The sequence below is a fragment of the Anabrus simplex genome, chromosome 3 (genome assembly GCF_040414725.1).
Source record: "Anabrus simplex isolate iqAnaSimp1 chromosome 3, ASM4041472v1, whole genome shotgun sequence".
NCBI lineage: Eukaryota > Metazoa > Arthropoda > Insecta > Orthoptera > Tettigoniidae > Anabrus > Anabrus simplex.
The window spans coordinates 453,374,437-453,398,083 of record NC_090267.1 but is presented as its reverse complement, the minus strand read 5'-3'; the positions used below and the strand labels follow the sequence as shown (position 1 = coordinate 453,398,083).

General features: G+C 38.9%; 1 protein-coding gene across 2 annotated transcripts in view; it reads right to left on the bottom strand.

The window, feature by feature from the left end:
* The window catches only part of LOC136867426 (uncharacterized), a 168,686-nt gene that overhangs the window by 119,594 nt on the left and 25,445 nt on the right, over positions 1–23,647 (bottom strand). For both annotated transcript variants that reach the window (XM_067144627.2, XM_067144628.2), the window contains exons 2-3: positions 12,132–12,222; positions 1,171–1,284 (exon numbers count right to left, since the gene is read on the bottom strand). In XM_067144627.2, the coding sequence (XP_067000728.2) occupies positions 1,171–1,284; positions 12,132–12,222 (205 nt within the window). The remainder of the gene's footprint in view (positions 1–1,170; positions 1,285–12,131; positions 12,223–23,647) is intronic.

The following is a 23,647-nucleotide window of genomic DNA, read 5'->3' as shown; positions in this document are numbered from 1 at the left end:
GGTTCTTTGTAATGTAAATTAAATGCTTCGATTTTTCTTTCATGTTTTTTTCTTTCTCTTTAATAGGTATGGGGATCAGCCCTCCGTGTCAATGTAGAACAAGTTGTAGGTTGGTGCTCTTAGCACCAGTAAAATTCTCCACTCCGTTGGACTGAGAACAATGTTTTTACATTTGTTTTGTAAATATTAAATAATCCTCTTTAGTTGTGTCACTCAGTTCTGATGTTTCCTAGGACTTCTTTGTTTTGATTTTTTGAATTTTGAACCATATTTTCTTAAAAAAATAATACTCTTAGGAAAATTGGCTTTATTTGAAGTTTTAGCCATGAAAGACCTTCGTTCCACTGCCTTGCAGGGCTTCTGCTGTTTCCCATATCCTGACCTTGGATGTCGTGTATCCTAACCTTATCAAACCTTGTTTTAATTTTGATGTTACGATGTGTTTTAACATTTCTACATTTTATTTAATGTTCTAAATTTCATAATTCTTTTATTTTTAATGCAGTAAATTACGTTATACAATCCACCAAAGGAAAACACAACAGCGAATACACCAATTTACAATGGACCAGCATCGAGAAAGGCATCCGGCCATAAAACTGGGTTAAATCCATTCGAAGTGCAGACCCCAAGAAATTGGGCAAAGGCCCGGAAGAAGCAGAAAGAATCCTGATATATTATTTGTTCTTAATTGAAGGCAATTTCCTCTAATTTTAAGCTTTTCTGACTCATCCAGTGTCACAGGGACAAACTTTACATAAAGTTGGGTTAAATCTCTCCTCTCCAGTGTTTAGCCATGCATAGCTTAGTTCTCTTAAGTGTACACAAATTCACAGACGTCAAGTACAACTCCCACCTACAACTACATTCAAAATTGTTTATTAGGAAATACTGTAATACCTGTTCTGATATTATTCAATTGCCTTATATGTAACATGAAAAGCATAACTTTATTCATAAGATACATTAACAAGTTCACTTAAAATTTCTAGTTACTTCCTAAACAGTAATTACTATCGTAGACTCTGTATAAGTTTCATTCATACGACATTTTGACATGTGTATTTAAAATCTCCAATTATCGTACTTCTCACACATTAATTTAGATTGCCGAAGACAGGCTTATATACTAGTAACTAATATGTTCCAAAACCAAAATTTTTAACCTACCTGGAAATAAGGACTGCATGCTGAAAGGATCATCTTATGAGCTTTTAAAAACTGTCCTTGGCATGAAAGAGTCACATCAACTAGGTTCTCACTAGTCAGCTGCTCCAAAAACACCTAAACAAAACACATTTAAAAATTAGATGAGAATAATTAATTGCAACCAATAACAATCATTTTTGGACAAAAAAAAAAAATCTTCATCGTAAGACTATCTTAGTACAGATATATATATAAACACAAGAACATTGAGTGAGTTGACTGAGCGATTAGGCTCGTGTATCTGTGAGCCTGCATTTGGGAGATGGTGGGTTTGAATCCCAGCGTTAGCAGCTCTGAAGATGGTTTCCCATTTTCACATCAGGCAAATGCTGGGCTGTACCTTAATTAAGGCCACGGCCGCTTCCATCCCAATCCTAGCCCTTTTCCATCCTTGCGCCGCCGCAAACCTTCAATGTGCTAGTGCAACGTTAAATCACAAGCAAATAAAACATAACACCAACTCTTCAGATAGTCTGCCTGCGGTTTCTAGAGAACTGATTTACGTAATTCTCTTTTTTTAAAATGATTTTGCCTTCATTTTTTTTAGACCACAACCTTTTTAACTAATTATGTATGCAAACCGGTAAACTAAAAGTGATCACCGACATAATGGACCAACACAAAATTCTTATCATGGGATTACAGGAAATTAGAAACACTGACCAGGATGCCTTGGAATCTCAAGGGTACAGACTTTATAAAGGTATACCCGGGAAGAGAGTGATGAAGAATGTCCCACAATTTGGAACAGGATTTTTGGTCAGCCTTAAAATAATAAACTCAGTTCAAGAATTCAGATCACAGTCTCCACGACTCTCAACGCTCACCTTAAAGGCATCTAATAAAATCTATACTATAATAAATGCCCATGCTCCCACTAATGATAAAAACAACTCCTCAAAAGACCAGGAGGAAACAGGAGAATTTTGGGACCTATTGGACCAGACCATAGATAACATCCCCAAACACCATATAAAATTATTAATAGGCGACTTCAACGCTCAACTAGGCAGAGAAAGAAAATACCGTGACATCATCGGAAAATGGCCAGCACACAAGAAAACAAATAAAAATGGAGAGAGACTAGTTGACCTGTGTAGAAACCATAATTTAATCTCAAAATCTACATGTTTTAAGAGGAAACCTCAAAAACTCAAAACATGGAAACACCCTGACTACACTAAAGGAGAATGGCAACTGGACCACGTCTGCATGGACAAATACCACCACAAAGAGATCTATAACGTCAAAGTCCTCCGAGGAATAGACACAGGTTCAGATCACTACGTAGTTAAAATTAAAATTAAACTCACTCCCCAGAGGAGACAACAAAAGCAAGCCCTTAAAACTAAAAGAAAAATAGATCCTACCCAGCTAATCAACAACAAAAATTACCAGAAAGCAACTGAAAAAATAAAAATCACAGACAAACTTGAAGACTTAGTACACAACCTTAAACAAATTGCAGAAGACCTAGCTCCAATTAAACCACGTAAAAAACACCAATGGTGGAACAGTGAATGTGATGAAACAGTGGAGAAAAGACATCAGGCATGGCTATTACATCAGTCCCAAAAGACAGAAATATCCTATCAAAAGCTAGTAAAACAGAGAAAAGAAACTACCCAAATCTTAAGAAGAATAAAAAGACAACATCATAAGGACACCCTGCAGTTAATTGAAGAACAGTTCAGTAAAACTAAATCAAGGGACTACTACAAAACCTTCAGAAAGCAACTCCAAAAATATGAACCCCCGACCCTACTGATGAAGGATGAAGATGGTAAGCTGGCCCATAACAATAAAGACAATGCAGAAATTCTGGCTAAACATTTCAACAAGCTTTTAAATTGTGAGGAACCTACAGAACTCCTTCATTTGGACACCAACACCCCGATAAAAACATCACCAGAAAACATCAATCCCCCCACAATAAAGGAAGTCTACCAGGCTCTGAATAAATTAAAAAACTACAAAGCGCCAGGAGAAGATCAGACCTTTGCGGAAATCTGGAAATATGCAGGAAACTCAGCAAAAGTTGCCCTCCATCAACAACTTGTCTCTATCTGGATTAAAGAAGAACTACCAGAACACTGGACAACAGCCCTCATTCATCCTCTGCACAAAAAAGGGGACAAAACCGACCCTAATAACTACAGGGGAATCTCTCTCCTAGATATAACATACAAAATATTTTCAATAATCATCCTTAATAGGATAAGTTTACAACTTGAGAAAGAACTAGGAGAATATCAAGGAGGTTTCAGACCCTGGAGGAGCTGTCCTGATCAGATCATGAGTCTTAAGTTGATAATGGACTATAACAGGAGAAGAAACAGAGATATGGTGATAACATTTGTAGATTTCAAGAAAGCTTATGATTGCATCCATAGAGAATCTCTGTTTAAAATTTTAAGACACCTTGGACTACACCCCAAATTAATAAACATGATAAAATTGACTCTCACCAATACCAAGTCAAAAGTGAAGTTTAGGGATGAAACATCAGAGACATTTGAAATTAAAACTGGACTACGGCAGGGAGATGGGCTCTCACCACTATTATTTAACTGTGCTCTAGAAATGGTAATGAGGGAATGGTTTAGAAAATGTCCCCCCAAAATAAAGATTGGCCGAAAAATCAAAACAAATTGCCTGGGTTTTGCTGACGATTTAGCATTACTAGCAGTGGACATAAAAGAAGCAAAAACCCAGATATCAGAACTTCAAAACATTGCAAATAAAATTGGCCTCAAAATATCATTTGAAAAAACAGAAATTATGCCCCAAAAACCAACACAGCTAAAAGAAGTCACCATAAATGGTAATAAAATCAAAATAGTAACTCAGTTTAAATATCTTGGAGAAGTAATAACACATAACTTAAATGAAAAAATCTCAATCCAAGTAAGAACAAATAGATTAGCTAAAGCACAAAAATTAACATGGGATATCTACAAAAAGAAATGTCTATCAATAAATACAAAAATAAAACACTACAACACAGTTATAAAACCGGAAGCTACATATGCAGCAGAAACACTCTTTTACCTGAATAAACAATCAAAGACTGACAGACTTCAGAAAATTGAAAGGAGGATTGGAAGAACCTGTATCAACAAAAAATATCAGAAAGATGGACAGTGGCGATTAATACCTAACAAAGTCGTGTACAAAGAGCTAGAACCCATTACAGATACTATGCGTAAGAGGAGACTGGGATTCTTTGGACATATCATGAGGATGCAGGACTCGAGACTTCTGAAACAACTAGTACAACACAATCTCGTCTCAAAAAATACCACAACAGGATGTAAATGGATCAGAGAAGTAAGAGAGGATCTGAAGGAAATAGGCCTTACAACAGAAGACACCAAAAATAAGATAAAATTGAATACAAAACTCAAGAATACAAACCTCCGCTTTACCCTTACACAAAACAAACCAACAACACGCACATTTTCAACTGAGGAAAGGGCACGAAGATCGGAGCGTCTAAAGAAGTACTGGGAGGACCGCAAAGCCCGAACAATCCCTTCAAAGAGACCTGAACGACGGACTGACTAAAGTGATCCTATGTGGTCATAAAAGAAGAAGAAGAAGAAGAAGAAGAAGAGTCCAGGAAATCATGCCATATGTTGCTTAGAGAAAATTCTGAACAGAGGACTAAGCAAGTCAGGCCAATTGAGGACTTCCGGTTTTCAGTGCCACCTTTCAATTAAAATAGAGTCTGTTACTTACATTAAAGTGAAATGAAATGATATTAAAATGCACAGATTTTTTCTTCTCTTAAACTTCATCTTACATTTTCCGTAAATGAGTAAAAATGCACCGCACAAATATAGGTTTGATGACGACATTAACATTAAAGTCATGCCAGAGCAGAAGGGTTATGATAAAGACCATGTGGCGCATACCGGCAGTGTTATGAACTTAACTCATCTGATTGGTCAGTTACGGGAAACTATGGAAAGCTATCCTCCGGGGCAAGCCTACATCTACACGACGTGCAAGGTGTAATCAATTAAGATGAAGTTTTGTTCTGGATAAAAGCCCAGTGTAAAAATGTCTTAGGGCCTGTACTACGACTGTTAGATAAACAGCCAGATACGTAGGCTGCAGTTTTGCAAACTAGAAGTTAAATATTATCTTACATACTACCAACAGATTTTAACTATAGTATTGTTATGCAGAAGATGTAGTAACATTTTTATTGCGTTGATGATATGGTTACTGAAAATAGTGAAATTCAGCGCACAGGTATACATGTTCCCTGGTGTTTTCATTTGTTTAGCACTATTCCTTTTGAAATTATTATTACTAGTCTCTTATTAAGCTATAATGTGGAAGTTCAGGTCAAAAACAGAATTAGGAATTAAATCTGTACATATGAAGAAATGTTAAAAGTAATTAATTATGTAATGAAACTGAGAAATTGTAGAAAATACAACCATACCTGTCGACTTTGCAGAACCAAAAATCAGGAGATTTGGATACAAAAATCAGGAAAAATTATAATACTTATTGTCTGAAAACACGACTGTTGCTATACGACGCTACAAGGTTGAAAATTACACATCTCTAGTCCCTCACAGGAAGTATGTGAGTGAATATTCGGTCTCTGATTATTCTTCCGAAAATAGTATGAACTCATACTCCACATGTGTGAATCAGTCATGCATTTACTGTAGATGCCATTACTTAGCAAGTGCATAGAATATATTGCATCACACGCCTGCGCGATTATGCGAATCGCAATACTATTTTTTTATAGCAATAAACTTAAATTTGCCAGAATTGTCTCCGAATGGCTCCTAAAATCTCCTGTCTCCGAATGGCTCCTAAAATCTCCAGAAAAGTCACTAACTGCTATCTTTGAAATTCTGTCACTAATTTATTAAAAAACTTCAAACCTAGCAACTAGTCTCTAGAATCGACTAGACTGATGTGAACGAACACGAACGTAGCACGTGACAACAAGAGATTGACGATCGAAATACGTGTCGTGATATTCAGGTTTCAATAAACATCGCACATTCGCGTGCATTCTCGTATTAATAAACGTCGATATTTAATTTGAAAGCGGCAATGAGCGAAGAACTTCCAGCCACTTGCGTACAATGCTGAAATGGCGGGATTTAAAAAAAAAAGTTTTTTATAGTTCAACAAAAAGTAAGCTACAAAAATAATAGAATAATCGGGAGGCGGGAAACAATGCCGAAAATCGGGAGTCTCACGCCTAAATCGGGAAAGTTGGCAGGTATGTACAACCTGTGACAATAAAGTTTGGTGAATAGTCCTGTACTATCAACATAGATGAACAATGCACGACAGTGACCTTACTGTCCTTCGAAATAGTCCCCTCCCATAACTATGCACTGCTGAGATTGGCGATACATGTCCTGGAAACTTTGCAAGAAGGCTTCCTTTGGGATGGTGTTCAAAAGCCTCGTCACATTTCGTTGGATGTCAGGAATATCAACAAATCTATTTCCTTTCAAAGCAAGTTTGAATCGTGGGAATAGGCTCTGACATTTTTGAGATGAGGGGATCCCGGAGAACGCCATTCCATGCTTTGCCATTTCGGTTCAGGGTCGTACCTGAGGCACCAGGTTTCATCCTTAGAGACGATACAGTTCAAGAAATTTGGTGTTGCATCTGCCGTTTTGACAAAATCCTGTGAAGCCTCTAAACGTGCATGCTTCTGATCGTTAGCCAAGTGATGCAGCACAAGATGATAGCACGTTTTCCTCTTCCTTATCTTCTGGGTAACGATTTGTCTCACAGATTCACGGTTAATCTGCAGTTTATTCGCTATCATGCACACAGTTAATCGCCGATCGTTCGTGATTAATGTCCTCACCTTCTCAATGTTTTTGTCACTGATGGCGGTCATCGGTCTTCTGCAACGAGGGTTGTCAGAAACACTTTCCCAGCCTCCTCGAAAACGGGCAAACCACTCGTACACACACTTCAAGGACAGTGCTTGATTTTCCTAAACACGTACCAGCATCGCATGCATTTCCTTCGGTGTCTTGCCAAGCTTAAAACAAAACTGTACATTGATCTTTTGGTCGTTCATGTTCCTGTTCGCAGTTCAGAACCAACACACTAAATACACACTGTGTCAACAGGTCTTACATGGCACACACACGATGCTCAACTTAACAACGTTGGGAGCAGGTGGTCAAAACCTGCTGCCATGCAGGTGCAGCGTTGCGTGTCGCCAGTGTTGCCAGATCGACCGTTCTGACTTCATTCACCGAACTTTATTGTCACAGGTTGTAAAAACACTGAAAATGTAACCTGGACACAAAGGTTAAGGTTCAGGTTATGTATCTTATCAAATAATTCCTACCACATGGTATAATTTTCTTTTTTGTCTAATACTATTTATGAGGATCCTCCCGAAGGTATCACCACTTTGTGTTTATTGGAGGCTTGTGTGGTCAGATGATCCTTAGAGCTATGCCGGCGGGAGCATCTGCTCCTGGTAGGGCCACCCAAGCCAGACAGGTCTAAGGTCATGATCCAGACTAAGAGTGATACCTTTCTTCCTCCAGGTTGGGGGTTGAGTGTAGGGTTAACCCCCCTACCTCGTAAAAAAAAAAAAAAAAAAAAAAAAAAACCTGGTATGGATACCTTAAGAATTAATAAAGCAGGACTGGAAAACTTGTTGATGAACCGGCGAGAAAAATGGCTAAAGAGAAGGAAAAAGGATATTATATTAGCAACGTGAAATGTTACGACATTGAAGAGACCTGGCAAGTTGAAAGAATTAAGGAATGAAATGGATAAGTATGGAGTGAAAATAGCAGCTCTACAGGAACTAAGATGGAAAGGGCAAGGGATGATGATGTCTGGACAACATATCTTGATGTACAGTGGAGAAGAAGCAGGCAGTAATGGCACAGGATTCCTCATACATAAGTCGGTAAAGCAAAGCGTGATCAACTTTACTCCAATCAATGATAGGATGTGCTCTGTGAGAATTAGGGCAAAATTCTTCAACGTAACTGTGTTTTGTGTGTACGTCCGTACTGAGGAGGCAGAAGATGAGAAGAAAGCTGCATTTTATACTAAATTGGAGGAAGAAATTAATCAAGTTCAAAGACACGATGTGAAAATTATCCTTGGAGATTTAAATGCAAAAATTGGAAGAGAAGAGGTGTACAAACACTTGGTAGGGAAAGAAAGCCTGCATGAAGTAAGTAATGATAACGGATTGAGATTGATTGACTTTGTGAGTGGAAAGCAGAATTAAAAGTACTTGGCATCCTAGGAAAAACATTCGCAAGGAGACCTGGATTTCACCAGATGGTGTGACAAGAAATCAAATAGACCATGTTATCATACACAGGTGACATGCATAAGATATTATGGATGTTAGAAGCTGCAAAGGTGCTGATGCAGATACAGACCAATATCTTGTTAGAGTCAAGTACAGACAAAAAATAGATTTGGCAAGAACGGAAAAAGTAAGAAGAAAGGCAAAGCAGAATATTGAAGGTCTAAAAAATGAAGAATTGCAACAGAAATACAAAAATAAAATTTCTGAATCTTTGGAAATAAAAAGGGAATTATGGGAGAAAGGAGAAGTGGAAGATAAATGGGAGATACTGAAAACAACTATCAGTGAAGTTGCAGATAGTACCCTGGGAAAGAAGAAATTGGTAAAGAAAGCAGAATGGTTTGATGAGGAATGGTCAACATTAATCCAAGAGAGGAATAATGCTAGGAACAGAATGCTTCAAAGGAGAACAAGACAAACAGTAGAAGAGTATAGAGAGAAACAAAGAAGAGCAGATATGTAGATATAAGAAAAGAGCTTTTGAAAGAAAGAGAATTGAAGAACTGGATGAAATGAAGGAGAGAAATGAGGTACGAAAGCTCTATGAAAGAACAAAAGACCTTAAGAGAGGATTTCAACCAAGAGCTGTTTCCTTCAAGGATAAAGATGGAAACCTTCTGGGCGATAAAAGCAAAGTGCTTGGAAGATGGCAGGAGTATTTTTACGAGTTACTCAATGGAAATAATGAAGATTATAGAGAGGAGGAAATTATAAATGTTGATGGGGAAGAAAGAGAATTGGAAGAGGAATCAGTAAAACAGCCAGACTTAGAAGAGGTCAAAGCTGCAATTAATGCATTAAAGAATAATAGATTCCCAGGTGAAGATGGAATGGAGTCAGAGCTGTTGAGATATGGGGGAAAGGGAATAGAAAAGGCTGTTTATGAAGTGATTAAGGAGGTTTGTACAAAGGAGGAAATACCCAAAGATTGGACATTGGGTATAATTTACCCAATACATAAAAAGGGAGATAAGGCAGAATGTGGAAATTATCGAGGGATCACCTTGCTGGATGGAATGTACAAGGTTTTTGGTAAGGTACTAGCCTTAAGATTGGACTTATGGATGGAAAGAATATTAGGGGATTACCAAGCAGGCTTTAGAAAACATCGTTCTACTCTGGATCAGATATTTATATTACGACAAGTGCTAGAGAAGTTTTATGAATGTTTTGTATGGCAGTCTAGATAGGGGTAAAATTTACAAGATTATGAAAGAATTTGGAATCCCAAGGAAAATGATTAGATTAACAGACATGACCTTGAAAATAACAGTATGCAAGGTGAGAGTGGAGCAAGATCTGTCAGAAGAGTTTTTAGTGGAGAGGGGACTAAGACAGGGAGATGTACTTTCCACACTGCTTTTTAACCAGGATTGGAAAAAGTAATCCATTAATTGCCCATCAACCCAGGGGGAACCATTCTGAACAGATTAGTACAAGTGATAGCATATGCTGATGATGTAGCAATAATTGCAAGAAATGAAAGAGCTCTTGAAGAGAGCTACTCAGTATTAGAAGAGACAGCAAGGGACCTAGGACTAGAAGTGAATATAAACAAAACAAAATATATGAAGATGGGAGATACAGAGGGAGTAAGAGGAAGGACCACAGTAAGATTAAATGGGAAGGAGTATCAAAGAGTCACATCTTTCAAATATTTAGGCTCTATAATAACAGAGGACAATTAAACCTCCATGGAAATACAGGAGAGGATAACAAGTGGAAACCAATGCTTTTACGCCTTGCAAAATATGTTTAAATCCAGGGATGTCAGCAGGAATACAAAAATTAAAATATACACAACATACTAAGACCAATAGTTATGTATGGATCAGAATTCTGGGTGATGACCTCCAGAGAAGAACAGTGGCTGTTATGGTGGGAAAGGAAGATATTGAGAAAGATATTCGGTGCAGTAAGAGATCAGGATGGGTAGAGAATGAGGACAAACGTAGAGCTGCAAGGACTGTTTGGCCAGCCAGATATTGTTACTAAAATTAAGCAGGGAAGAATTAGGTGGGCCGATCATGTTCAGAGACTGGCAGAAATCTGCACCGTTAAAAAGGTGTTTATAGGAAAACTTGATGGAAGGAGGAGGAGAGGAAGACCCAGGAAAAGATGGATTGATGATGTTGAGGATGATCTTAGAAAGTTAGGAGTATAATAATTTCGTGTGGCTATTTCTAGCCGAGTGCAGCCCTTGTGAGGCAGACCCTCCGATGAGGGTTGGCGGCATCTGCCATGTGTAAGTAACTGCGTGTTATTGTGGTGGAGGGTAGTGTTATGTGTGGTGTGTGAGTTGCAGGGATGTTGGGGACAGCACAAACACCCAGCCCCTGGGCCATTGGAATTAACTAATGAATGTTAAAATCCCCGACCCTGCCGGGAATCGAACCCGGGACCCTCTGAACTGAAGGCCAGTACGCTGACCATTCAGCCAACGAGTCGGACAGTTAGGAGTTAAACGTTGGAGAAGAAAAGCTAAGGACCGAGATGAATGGAGGCAGGTGATAAAGGAGGCCAAGGACCTATAAGGACTGTAGCGCCGACAAGTAAGTGAGTGAGTGAGTGAGTGAGTGAGTGAGTGAGTGAGTGAGTAAGTAAGTAAGTAAGTAAGTAAGTAAGTAAGTAAGTAAGTAAGTAATTACTAGGATGCGTGTTACAGTGAAAGTTTATATTCATAATTAATGCCACTGTATGCGGTGTAGGATAATTCATTTTATTATTAATTCAATTTAATGTTGCTAATTTAATAAGTAGTTAGTTTATTTTTTCCAAGACAATGTTAGAATAGTAACTAGCAAGCATTTATCACACCTTAGTGTAAATACTTTTTAGCAAGTTCTTATAAATTCAAAGAAATATAACCTTAATGTCCTCATTCGATGGACAAATCACCATGAACAACATAATATACCTTTACTTCATATGTGCGTCGCGGAGAGATTTGTTATAGAACCCAAGCTTTTGACAAGCACTCTAATGATTAGGAAATGTGTACTACCACCTCTAGTACCCTACCGACTAACATTTAGGAGGTAAAAAAATGTTGGCCTATTGGGACTCGAACCCATAAATAACTGCGCGGTAGTATCAAATGATGTTGCCGTAACGACTGCAGCTATCTAGGAAACTTGCTGATGAACTGCTTGCGTGCAACTCACATAATCAGCAGCAACAACTTGCTAGCTTGGGGAATCTTTAAAAATTCTGTGATAGCTGGACAGGAAGCATGATATATTTTATAAATATATACATAGATTACATTATAACAACTTATTCTTTGTATAGTATCAAGCAGATGTAGATTTATTTTGATGTGTAAGCCACCTTGGTTTTTACAGTAGTGTCCCCGATAGGAGCAAAGTCCCAGGTAAGAGCATTAATTGCCTCTCCAACTTCGGCATACCTAAACTCGAGAATATTCTCCCAGATTTCTCATAAACGAAAGTCGTAGTACACGTTTTCAACTAAACTTCCAGATAAAGGTGCAAACTACCACATAAATTTAAACAGCACATTTATCTGGCTGTCATAGTACAGGCCCTTAGAAGCTTAAACAGTACACTACCTGAAGAATATTGTTTGTGTGATTATTCCATCGTAAGTTGAACTGTTGACCTGAAGCCATCGTGGATGTAATTGGTTTTCCTTCCAATAACCTGAAAAGAAACATAGTAATGAGCACATGTATAATTAAGAGAATATGTGGAACTTACTTTAATCATTTTAAAATATGATAAAAAAACACCCCACAGAAATTACAATAATCCCCTATATACACATGAATCATACCATAAGCTGATGCCTATGGCTTGGATTTCTATGACTTCCTCTAAAAAGATCAAAGTATGGCATTAAAACTTTGGCATATGATTCAACAGGAATTAAATATTGTTAAAAAACTGTGTAGGAGATCTTTTTATTTTCCATTTCACAAAACAGCATTGATGTTTAACTGTTCGTACTCCATTGCTAGTGGATTGTGAAACATTTCTGAGCTATAACAATCACTTCACAAATATTTCAAAATAACATTTGCCCATCATAATTATTATCATATTTTAAAGGCCTTATCGCTGCAGCCATAGATGTCTGAGCCAGTCTTTTCAACTCAGTGCACGTCTTGCAGTTCATCCTCAAAAACAGGTTCTTGAAATAAAGATGATGTTACAAAGGAACGCCTCATGCCACAGAATGTGACCAATAAATTTGATTCTCCAGTTTTAATTTTGGTTACCAGACTCTTTCTCTCTAAGGAGTTTGGTATTGCTCTTCATTTTGATCCAACTTATCTTCTGATCCTCCTCCACATTTCAAATGCCTCTTAGTCTTATCTTTTTCTGCTCTCCTAATGTCCAGCTTTCGCAACTGTACAGAAACATGTTCCATACAAAGGTTTTTGCAAAGGCCTTCCGAGTTTGAATATCTATATGTTTATTGGCCAACATATTTTTTTTTTTTAATTTTGGAAGGCTCGGTTTCCCACCGCTATCCTTTCATGACTTCTTGCTTTATCAACACATATTGAGACAGGTTTTGAAAAGCAATTAAAGAGTGGAGCAGTGTTTATTGATCTAACAGCTGCATATGATACAGTGTGGAGAGAAGGTATTGTGTATAAGTTCTTTAAACTGACAAAGTGTGGTCAAATGTCGCGTCTGATTAACAATATGCTCTCAAATAGAATTATCCAGGTAGTCATGCATACAAATCACAGCAAAATAAAGGTACTTAACAATGGTCTACCTCAAGGATCTGTTCTCTCTCCATTACTGTTTAACCTGTATATTGCAGACATACCTGTCACGAGCACTCCTCAATTTGCCTATGCCGACGATCTGGCAATAATTAGTCAGCATGTGGATGCTAATGTGATAGAGAGAACTTTAAATGCAGACCTGGATGTTCTGTGTGCATACTTCAAAACGTGGTGCTTGAAACCAAGCCCTAGTAAAACGGAAACCTGCTTCTTCCATTTAAATAACTGACAAGCGAATATCACCTTGAAAGTGTCACTTAATGGAAGTCTTCTCCCACACAATGCCAACCTCAAATATCTTGGGAGTTGCTCTCGACCGAATGCTATCATACAGTAAACATCTAACCAACCTAGCAGCCAAATTAAGGTCACGCAACATCATCCACAAGCTTGCTGGCTCCACATGGGGAGCTTCTGCATCTACTTTGCGTACTTCAGCTATGGCGCTGGTGCTTTCCACAGCTGAGTACTGTTCTTCAGTTTGGATCAACAGCTCTCATACTAAAACGGTGGACTCGGTCTTGAATGAAACAATGCGTGTCATAAGTGGCACAGTAAAATCGACTCCTCTTTTCTGGTTGCCAGTGCTCAGCCACATAGAACCTCCTATAGAATTAGAAGATTGAACAACTTGTATAGAGAATACAATAAGATATTAACCAATCCTGATCTCCCTATCCATAAAGATATTAACGTCAGATTCAGTCGCCTCAAATCAAGATCTCCTCCTATTCAAACAGCACAGGAACTTGTTAGGAGGGATTTCAATCCAAAAACTGATTGGCAACAAGAGTGGAACAGCGTAGCTCTGATCCAATGGCAGACACTGTTCAATTATAAGAATCTTCCAGCTGGCTTTGATTTGCCCTGCAAGACATGGGTAGCCCTCAATAGAGTACGTACTAACCACGGGAGATGTGGATCAATGTTGTTTAAATGGGGTATGAGATCATCTCCAGCCTGTGACTGTGGTGCAGTTAAGCAGACCATCAACCATATTGTCACCGAATGAATTGGAAGGGCATTTGCTGGATTCAGCCAGGAATTTGTCGTGGTTCCTTCTGAGGCCATACAATGGCTAGAGAACTTAGATCTAACTCTTTGAACCCTTTTGCTTGCACGATTGTTTTCAATGTTATGTGTTTATCTTGTAATTATGTATATAATATTTTGTGCTGTATATTTAATCTTTGTATTGTTTTGTGTACATTACCATACGCTAATAATAATAATGACTTCTGATATGCTCCGATTATCACTTGTGATTATGGTTCCTAGGTAGCAAAACTGTTTCACTTGTTCAATTTTATCAGGTCCAATTTTGATGTGTGTTGTAGGTGTTTTCTTGGATTTACATACTGTCCTGGTTTTTGTTTTCTTTGTATTAACTTTGATGTTCCATTTACCTAAAGTTTCTGCTAGTATGTTTATTTCCCCACCAGTACTAAAATACTTTTCACCATACTCTTCAAGAAATTTGTCCAATTTTGCACCATCAGCCTGTAGTTGCTACTGGGTGAAGTGAGTAGCTCAGTAGTTGCTGTTGCTGGTCCCAAGCAGGTTCAACGTCAGGCTTACAGCAACAAGCCGGTTGGTAAAACATATGTTGCATCTAAACACATTGGCTAGAAGAAATATTGAGACACAAAATGCTAGGGTGTTCCCCGCTTTCAGCGATGCACATCATTATCGCTTGAATGGTGTGAGAAATGGGCAAGGGCTACCCAATGAAGGATGGAGTGGGCTAAAGAAGCAAGTCCAAAAAATTAGGATCGCATCCATAAACATTGGTACTCTGAAGAGTCGAAGTCAAGGACTTGTTGATGTACTGAATAATCAGCGCATAGAAATAGCCTGCCTCCAAGAAACATAGTGGACTGGTTCCAAAGGCTAAAGATATTGATGAAGGATACAAGTTGTTCTACCACGGGAAAACACCTAACTGCAATGGCATAGCTATTGCTGTGAGCCCTAGCATCCAAGATAACGGCATCGACATGAACTTTTTTTTTTGCTAGTTGCTTTACGTCGCACCGACACAGATAGGTCTTATGGCGACGATGGGACAGGAAATGGCTAGGAGTGGAAAGGAACTGGCTGTGGCCTTCGACATGAACCGTTTAAAGTCAAAGAAATATTAATGTTTATTAAATGCCACCTATTCAATACATGCTAACTTTATGTATTGAATTGGTGGAATTTAATAAACACTAGCATGTGCCCGCGGCTTTGCCTGCGTTTATTAATTCAACCGTTAGATGTTTCTAAACCATTTATTTGAAAGCAAATTAAAACATTATATTTATTAACTCATTTTGTTTTGACGTCAATTGCATGAAATACATTATTTTATTTTTATTATATTGTTACTTTCAAGGTTTAAGATACTGGGTTGATGGAAAATAGGAAATAAGGACTGCATGCTGAAAGGATCATCTTATGAGCTTTTAAAAACTGTCCTTGGCATGAAAGGGTCACATCAACTAGGTTCTCATGCCAACGAAAGCGAAAATGAAAATTCTGGCTTCAAGGTGCATTCGGACCCCCTTCCATCTACCCATGTATGTTCAAAATTTCAGATCTACAGCATGTAAAACACACACAAACAGACAAACACTTCCTTTTATTATTATAGGTTAATATTTCTTTGACTTTAATGTACACTCAATATGGACCAAAATAGGAGAATTATAACGTGTAATTAGCCATTTATCCGACCAACTGATTCATCAAGATTAGTACTGGAAAGAAATTGTTGCGCATAATCTCCTGGTATGCCCCACAAACTAGACGTGTCGAAAATGAAGAGGATGAATTCTGAACCAGCCTTGAAACTCACCTACAATCTCTTGACGAAAACGAACCTCTTCATTGGTAGTGACTTAAATGGACACGTCGGAGGAATGGATATGATAGAATACATACATAGAGGACAGGGTTTTGGAGAGAGAAATGAGAAAGGGAACAGAATCTTGGATTGTGTAGTGGCAATAGCCAATACCTTTTTCAGAAAGCGTCCATCGAACCTCATTACTTTTAGTAGTGGTTGAAGAAATATACACATTGATTTCTGGTTAGTACAAACGTGTGACCCAAAGCCAGTCACTGACACTAAGGTTATTCCATCTGATAATATTGCACCCCAACATTATACGCTCCTCCTCAGTTTTAGAACGTACCTCAATCTCTGTAGAAAAACCCGTAAGTCTACATATGAGAAAATTAAGTGGTGAAAAATAAATCGGTATTACACCCAGCTGAAAACCTCTCTCGGTCGTTTAGTTGTACAACAAGTAAACGAGGGTTGGAACCACTTCAACAGTGACTGTTTGGGAGTAGTGAGGGGGATGTACGCAAGGCCAAACAGTGCAAACTGGCCATATACTTAACATTCTTTTGTCCAAGTATTCTGACAATATATTGCTCACAAAATCTGTTGTTTTCTGTGGTATATTTTCAGTGTTGAGACATGAAGTGTACTGAGTTTCTGCCTATTATATCTTCTTTGGTCTGTGCAGAAGGTCCACTCATTTTGAGGTTAACACCAACTCTACATCAAGAGGAAAAGAATAGGAGTAATGGCTTAAAACATTTGAGAAGTTTACTTATGATGCTAACAAATTAAAAATTCTCATCACCTTCGCAGCTTCTTTTGAACAGGAGTATATTTGTGAGTATACAAGTTATGAGGGAACACTGGATATCCTTATTCACCCATAAGCAAAACCGAAAAAAAGTTTATGTGTGCCCTTTACTAGCATTGATGAAGCAAGAGTTGGATTAGTCTGTTGACCAATTCTTACAAGTTTTGTTGTTGAGTGAAGATTGTAATTCCAAATCTGTCACAGCAACTCAATATGAAGATGAAAGTCCATTTTCAACTTATTGTAAAAGAACCAAGCATTCAGTCCCAAAATCTGGAACAATTGTCCTTGTTAACAAGTTAGCTAGTGTAATTTGTGTGATGGTCTTACTATCTGTACTCTGTTTGATACAAGGAGTATGAAAAGCTATGACCAGGAGAGTTGTGGTTTCCTATTTTCACACCAGACAAATGTTCGGGGCTGTACTTTAATTAAAGGCCATAGCCACTTCTTTCCCATTCCTAGCCCTTTTCTATCCCATTGTTGCCAAAAAAGAAAAAAAAAAGGTATAACACTAAAGATTCTGAGGTGGGCTACAGACTAGAAGGTCATCCTCTAAAACCATGAGATTTCTAGGGCCACTGGAAATTTATATTCCGACTGTAGATGGACACATTTCAGTGAATTTAGAAATTCATGAACATGGGTGAGTCTCCAAACCCTTGCCCTGTTTGTCTACGGGATTGGGTATGAAATGAGATTAATTCTCGTAGTTTTTATGACTGGATGCTCTTCCTGCCATGAACAACATCAGAGGAGTTAATGATATGAATGATGTGATATATGGTAATAGGAAGGGAGAAGGTAAAATCCCAGTGCTGGCATATAGCCTGCTCTTGTCCAAAAGCCTCAAGGGGTCTGCTCAAAGCTTAATGCCCTCATCCTAGGGACAAATCACCATCAAGAATCATATTCCCTCACTGCATAGAGGTTTGAAATTGAATCCAGGCTTTTGGTACCCAATCTACTGATTGGAATATGCCACCACCTCTCCTACCCTGCCGGCCTACATTCTGATGGTAAAATTTTTTCAACTACTGGGACCTGAACTGGCTAACCATGGTGTCAGGCCACCTCGACACCTTAATGATCATGGTCATCCATCAGGTGGGCTAATGCGGGAACATGGGTGTAAGAACCTAAAGCTGTCTGTTTTCCCTAATCTCTGTATTGATAAGCTGATACGGTATGATATTTTGAGACAACATTCCAAAACTGATCCGACTTTTGGGAGATCACAGCCCCCCTCCCTTGTCCATATTCAGCTATAGAACCTCCAAAACCTTTTCAGTACTTTAAAACCAAACTGCAAATCTACTACCATGAAATCTTGATGCTTCTCTCATGAAGACACTGCATTAATTGATAGTGAGATGGTAATGAATGTTATTGAACGAAGGTATTACAGAACAGAGTACTTCCCCTTGGCGTGTTCAAACAGTAGTGAAATAGAAAGAGTGAATCATTAAGAGAAAATAGTAGTGAACTACTACTGCTACTTATTATTATTATTATTATTATTATTATTATTATTATTATTATTATTATTATTGGGGTCGGCGCAAGATATGGATACGGCCCAGTTTTATGGCTGTATTCTTCTAGGAAAGACTGTAGTTTTCCTTTATGAACTCCCTGGCTGCTGCTGATATACTGTAAAAGTTCACCCACTTTTGAACTGATGTCTGTGAGGCAACCAAACTGTAATTATAATGAAGCTCAACAAAATTTGAAGGTAACAAGGCATAATTGCTCAAATACAGCTCAGCATATACTGCACATAGAGAGACTGCCGTGGTTGATTTAAGAGGCAGAGCATTGAGAATATCAGCCCATTATACATGTGTTCTTGGAACATTTAGCAACTGAAAAAGGCAAAAGGCTTCTCTTCCTCTCAATGTCCAAGTCCATTATTCTCCGAGGCACTTGTCCTCAAATTGTTTCACAAGACCCTGCCATAACAGCCAGTTCACAAGTACCCTCCTGCTTCGTCTGAAAACTCACTTCCTTCTCACAGAATATCATTGACTGTAACTGCAAATTCACTGCATTAGCCTTGTTACACCTTGATTTGATTTCTTTTACTGTACTACCAGCCTGGGAAAAAACTCATCCTAAATATCATCATTTAAATGATCCATCTGTTCCAGTTTCGTATTTCCTAAATGAAATTCACTCCTCCAAGGTATCTTCCCAACTGACATCATCACTTGTCTTGGAAATGCTAATTTGTATACTACTCATTGCACCCAGTTTCTAGTTCCAAGATATTAGACTGCAGGTTGCAGCTATACAAAAGCCTCTTGCAATTTGTTCTGTCCATTCACAGTTCTTGGTAAAACACATCATGACGATTCACACCTTGCTTTTCAAAGCTTTTTGAAAATTTGTTTTCTCCCAAACATCCTGGTCATAATGAGGAAAAAAAAAAGATAGCTTTTATGCTGCTGAAGTGAGGGGAGCAGGCAATGGTCACTTGGTGAAGTAAGATGATCTCCAAAAACTGTAAAAGTAGTGTTACGTGCCAGCACCTTTCAGTACTTCCAGGAAGGGGATAGTGACTCAGACGACCTGGGATCTCCCAGCCGGGTTGTGTGGAGGGGTCGGCCTTTCGTCTATTGTTTGTATTGTTCTCGTCGGCCGGCTTACGTGTGAGTTTCTTGGAGATTCTGCTTCTAGCCACCTCACGAGCTATATAAAGGGAGGCCAGCTGTGGACAGGAGAGATAGTTGGGCTCCGAGGTGGAGTCAGTGTGAGAATCGGTGCGTTGGGGTTTGGTTGCTGGGCTGAGGGTGACAGAGGTGTTGGCTATTACAAGAAATTGCACTTCAATACAGAACAAAAATGAAATTTATAGCTTATAAGAGGTGTTGGCTGTCGCTAGTGTCCCGCTGAGGTCTGATCCAGGAGCTGCTGTTGTGGTGTCGGAGAGACCAGTGAGTAGATGGGCTGGAGACGACAGAACGGAAGACTGTACTATGTGTTCGTGTATTTCTATGGACCGGGGATCGGCGTGAGTCGACAAGGTAAGCCGCTATCGTGAGTGTGAGGATAAATGGACCTGTGTTAATGTTCGCTGTTGAGAGTATCGCCCTGCTGTTGAATACTGTTGAGCTGTTCAGTTGTTCGCTGTGTGTGACTCTGTGAATTACTGGACTGTCTATGGAATGAACCAACGAACAGTCGTCATGTATCTAGTGGCCCGTAGCACTGTGTTCAGATCTAACTCTCTATACACAACTGCTGTATAAGGTGGCTGGACTTGGGGGAAATGAAATTAAGAGTTAAGCGTTCGCAGGTATAGCAACAGGCTGGACGTCCTACTGTGTCATAAGGTAAAGGGACTTGAGAATAGACTTGTAATGAGTAAGTGTGGCCATTCATAACTGGTTAGAATTGTGTGTGTTTAAATATGTGTGTGTGTGCATTTATTAGGTCATACTGTCAAAATAAATTAGAGTAATGAAACAGATGGACTTTTATTCGTAACAGTAGTTAGTAGAACATAAAGCAAATAACAAAACAATGATGATATTGAATCGCCTACTGCATAACTTTGCAATTGGATTTTACGTCCCACTAACTACTTTTACACGTTTTCATAGACGTTGAAGTGTTATAACATTGTCCCCATGGGAGTTCTTTAATGAGCCAGTAAACCTGACATAAAGCTGGTATATTCGAGCACCTTCAAATACCACTGGACAGAGCATTAAACAAACTTCCCAACTTACGACTAAGAGAGTCCGTACTCTACCGCATGAGCCATTCAGCCTAGTAAGAAAGGTAATCTCGTAATTCTACCTGTAGCTCTTAGTACGAGATTTTGAGACAAATTCAATGCCAGTCCAGGAATGCATGATAATTATACTGTGTGAATTAGCTGCATCTATTCTTTCTTGAGCCTGCTAAGAATTAAATTTCTCTTAGTTGTGACTTACACATCATCTTACAGCAATTTTATGTACATACAGCCTGATATAGGCTTCCCTCTACAATTCAAAAATCGTACAAGAGGCAGTAAATGAGGCCCATCTTAAAAACAATGTACACTTCCATGTAGTGCAGAGTCCACTTCTGTAATAATTTCTACAAAATGTCACTGTACTATAGCCTGTCCAACTCCTTGGCTGAATCATCAGCCTAATGCCCTTTGGTACAGAGGGTCCCAGGTTCAATTCCTGGCTGGGCCGGAGAATTCAATCACTTCTGATTAATTCTTCTGGCTTGGGGACAGGGTGTTTGTGTATGGCCCAACACTCTCCTCTTCATATTTTGACAACACCACAGAAGCACACAAATAATGATTATATCCTTCCATATAGCGTTGGTGTCAGGAAGGGTGTTGTGTGTGTCCTCCACCGCCTGCAAGCTCCGCAACTCGCCCAGCCTGGACGCTTCTAGATACCACGAGGTATGGACTGCTGCGCGCTGATGTAATCGTGTGTGACGTCAGTCAGCGGGTATAAAATGGGCGACGTCTTCTCCACTGCAGGCACTCTCACAGTGTCCAGCGATCAGACTACACCGTATGTCAGACACGGAGGTACCCTCTTAAAAAAGTGTTCTGAACAGGTGGACTAATTCTGGTCGGGAGGTCTCACCACAGGACATCTCCGCCTCAAGTATCCTGCCTCCCGTATCACCCACATGCGTCCTGTCCTAGCATTCTGCTACTCATGAACTTTACCACAAGTTCCCTGCAAGTTTTCCAACTTCGGCCTAGCATTCTGCTACCACGAACTTTAATCCAAGTTCCCTGTATAATTCTACAAACTACAGATAGTGATCAGCTATCACAGACATTCGTTCCTTGAAGCGTCATATCTTATCAAGATAGACAGCATTTGTACATAGGAATATTAATATATATATGATTGTACATATTTCTCAGACCATCAGTCTACTAGTTTACGTCAATATTTAACGTGTGCAGCGCTTTAAGCATCAAGTCAGTTTTCGTTCCTTTTTTGTATATACTGTGTAAAGATTTACAAATAATAAACTTTTATGTTGCGCTTTGTATATCGAGTTCCTTGTATACAACAAAGGGCATCGGGACCAAATCCACATGTGTGATGTAATTTGCAACTGCAACCCCACAGGTATGCGAAAAGTGGAAGAAAAAGAAGAAGAAACTGTACTGTAGTCTACAAACTACATCCACGCATACAGCTGTTGCTGGAGAACTGAATATCCAAATGGTCCAAGTAGTAATTTTCTTTTGTGAGAAAAGAGCATAGGAGTGATATACGCCTGATCTGATAGTTTACACCATATAATTACTACTGTTAGAACTTTTAATTAAGGCTTAAAATCGGGTCTTAAGGCTATAACACACTAGTAAATTATTTATGTGAGAACTTCGGTCTCTCAGTGAATGTAGAATTACAATGTGCAAATCCGAACACTTCAAGTAGCTACATGTAAATAGCTAGCTCTCCAGAGCATAGAGGGTTCAAACCATGGGTTTCATTACGTACTTGTTGCAAGATGAAGAGATGCACAATCCCTTTCCTCTTCTTCTTCTTCTTCTTCTTCATTACTTTCTTCTATAAATGCAGCAATTTGGTGCTCTGGAACCATTGGATACTTTATGGCAAGAACACAAGGATATTTTGTCTTTAGTTCAAGAGTTTTTAAGCAAAGAAGATTGGTTTTTCCTCTTCTGTTGATCTGCTTCCTCCAAAGTTGACTTTCACAAAATTAAAATGAAAATTCACAGTCCACTTCCAGTTTCAAACAGGTCAGGAATGGAATAATTGAAACAACAGCTAGAATAGAAACTGTGGTGGCTACCGAAATCTGTTAGTCTCGTCTGGGCCAATAATTAATGACTGACAGATGAAATGATATTAGAAGAGTGTTGCTGGAATGAATGATGACAGGGAAAACTGGAGTACCCGAAGAAAAACCTCACATGGAGCGACTGGGATTGGAAGCATGGAATCCAGCGATGAGCAGCCGACGTGCTGCTGTCTGAGCCAAGGAGGGTCCGTTTTCATGAAATAAAATGATTTCCTTGATGGTAGCTGCCACATTATACACAAGTAAAGAGTTCACTGATGTCATTTATTACCAAGTTAAGTTTATGACTAGCACAGTGACAGAATATAGCTTTTGGTAACTATCTTGTATTAATTTTATACCACCACCTTCACGTCCTGCTGTCGTAGCACAGAGACCAGAGCTTGTTAAAAAAATTCAAGACTGTGGTTGTGACTGATCTGGCATTAATTTCTAAATGTTGAAACCACCAGGAATTCTTCACATATTTTCAAATCATCACTTTCGTGGTGTGGGTTACTGTAGTCATGTTCTATTTCGTGAACCATGGGCAACGGTTGAGTGGCCCTGAGAGTTGGGATGCCAGCTGCTATGGACTGGGAGTGGACATATTCTGAGTCATTGCCCTCCTTGTGCTCAGGGAGCTAGAACTATACGATACATTGGTGATCCCTAACCTGTTAGAAAGATCCTCACTGGGCTATGTGTAAGTAGGGTAGTATCCTGCTTCACAGAATTTTCAATGAGTACGCTCAGAAAGTTAAAAGAAAAGCCTCAGACCTATGGACATAATGGAGTCCCACTTCCATTCAACAGGCGAGGGACTCTTTGGCAACAACTTGGCCAACGAAATGGAATTTGATGGGGAGCTAGCAATATTAATGGAGTTTATGG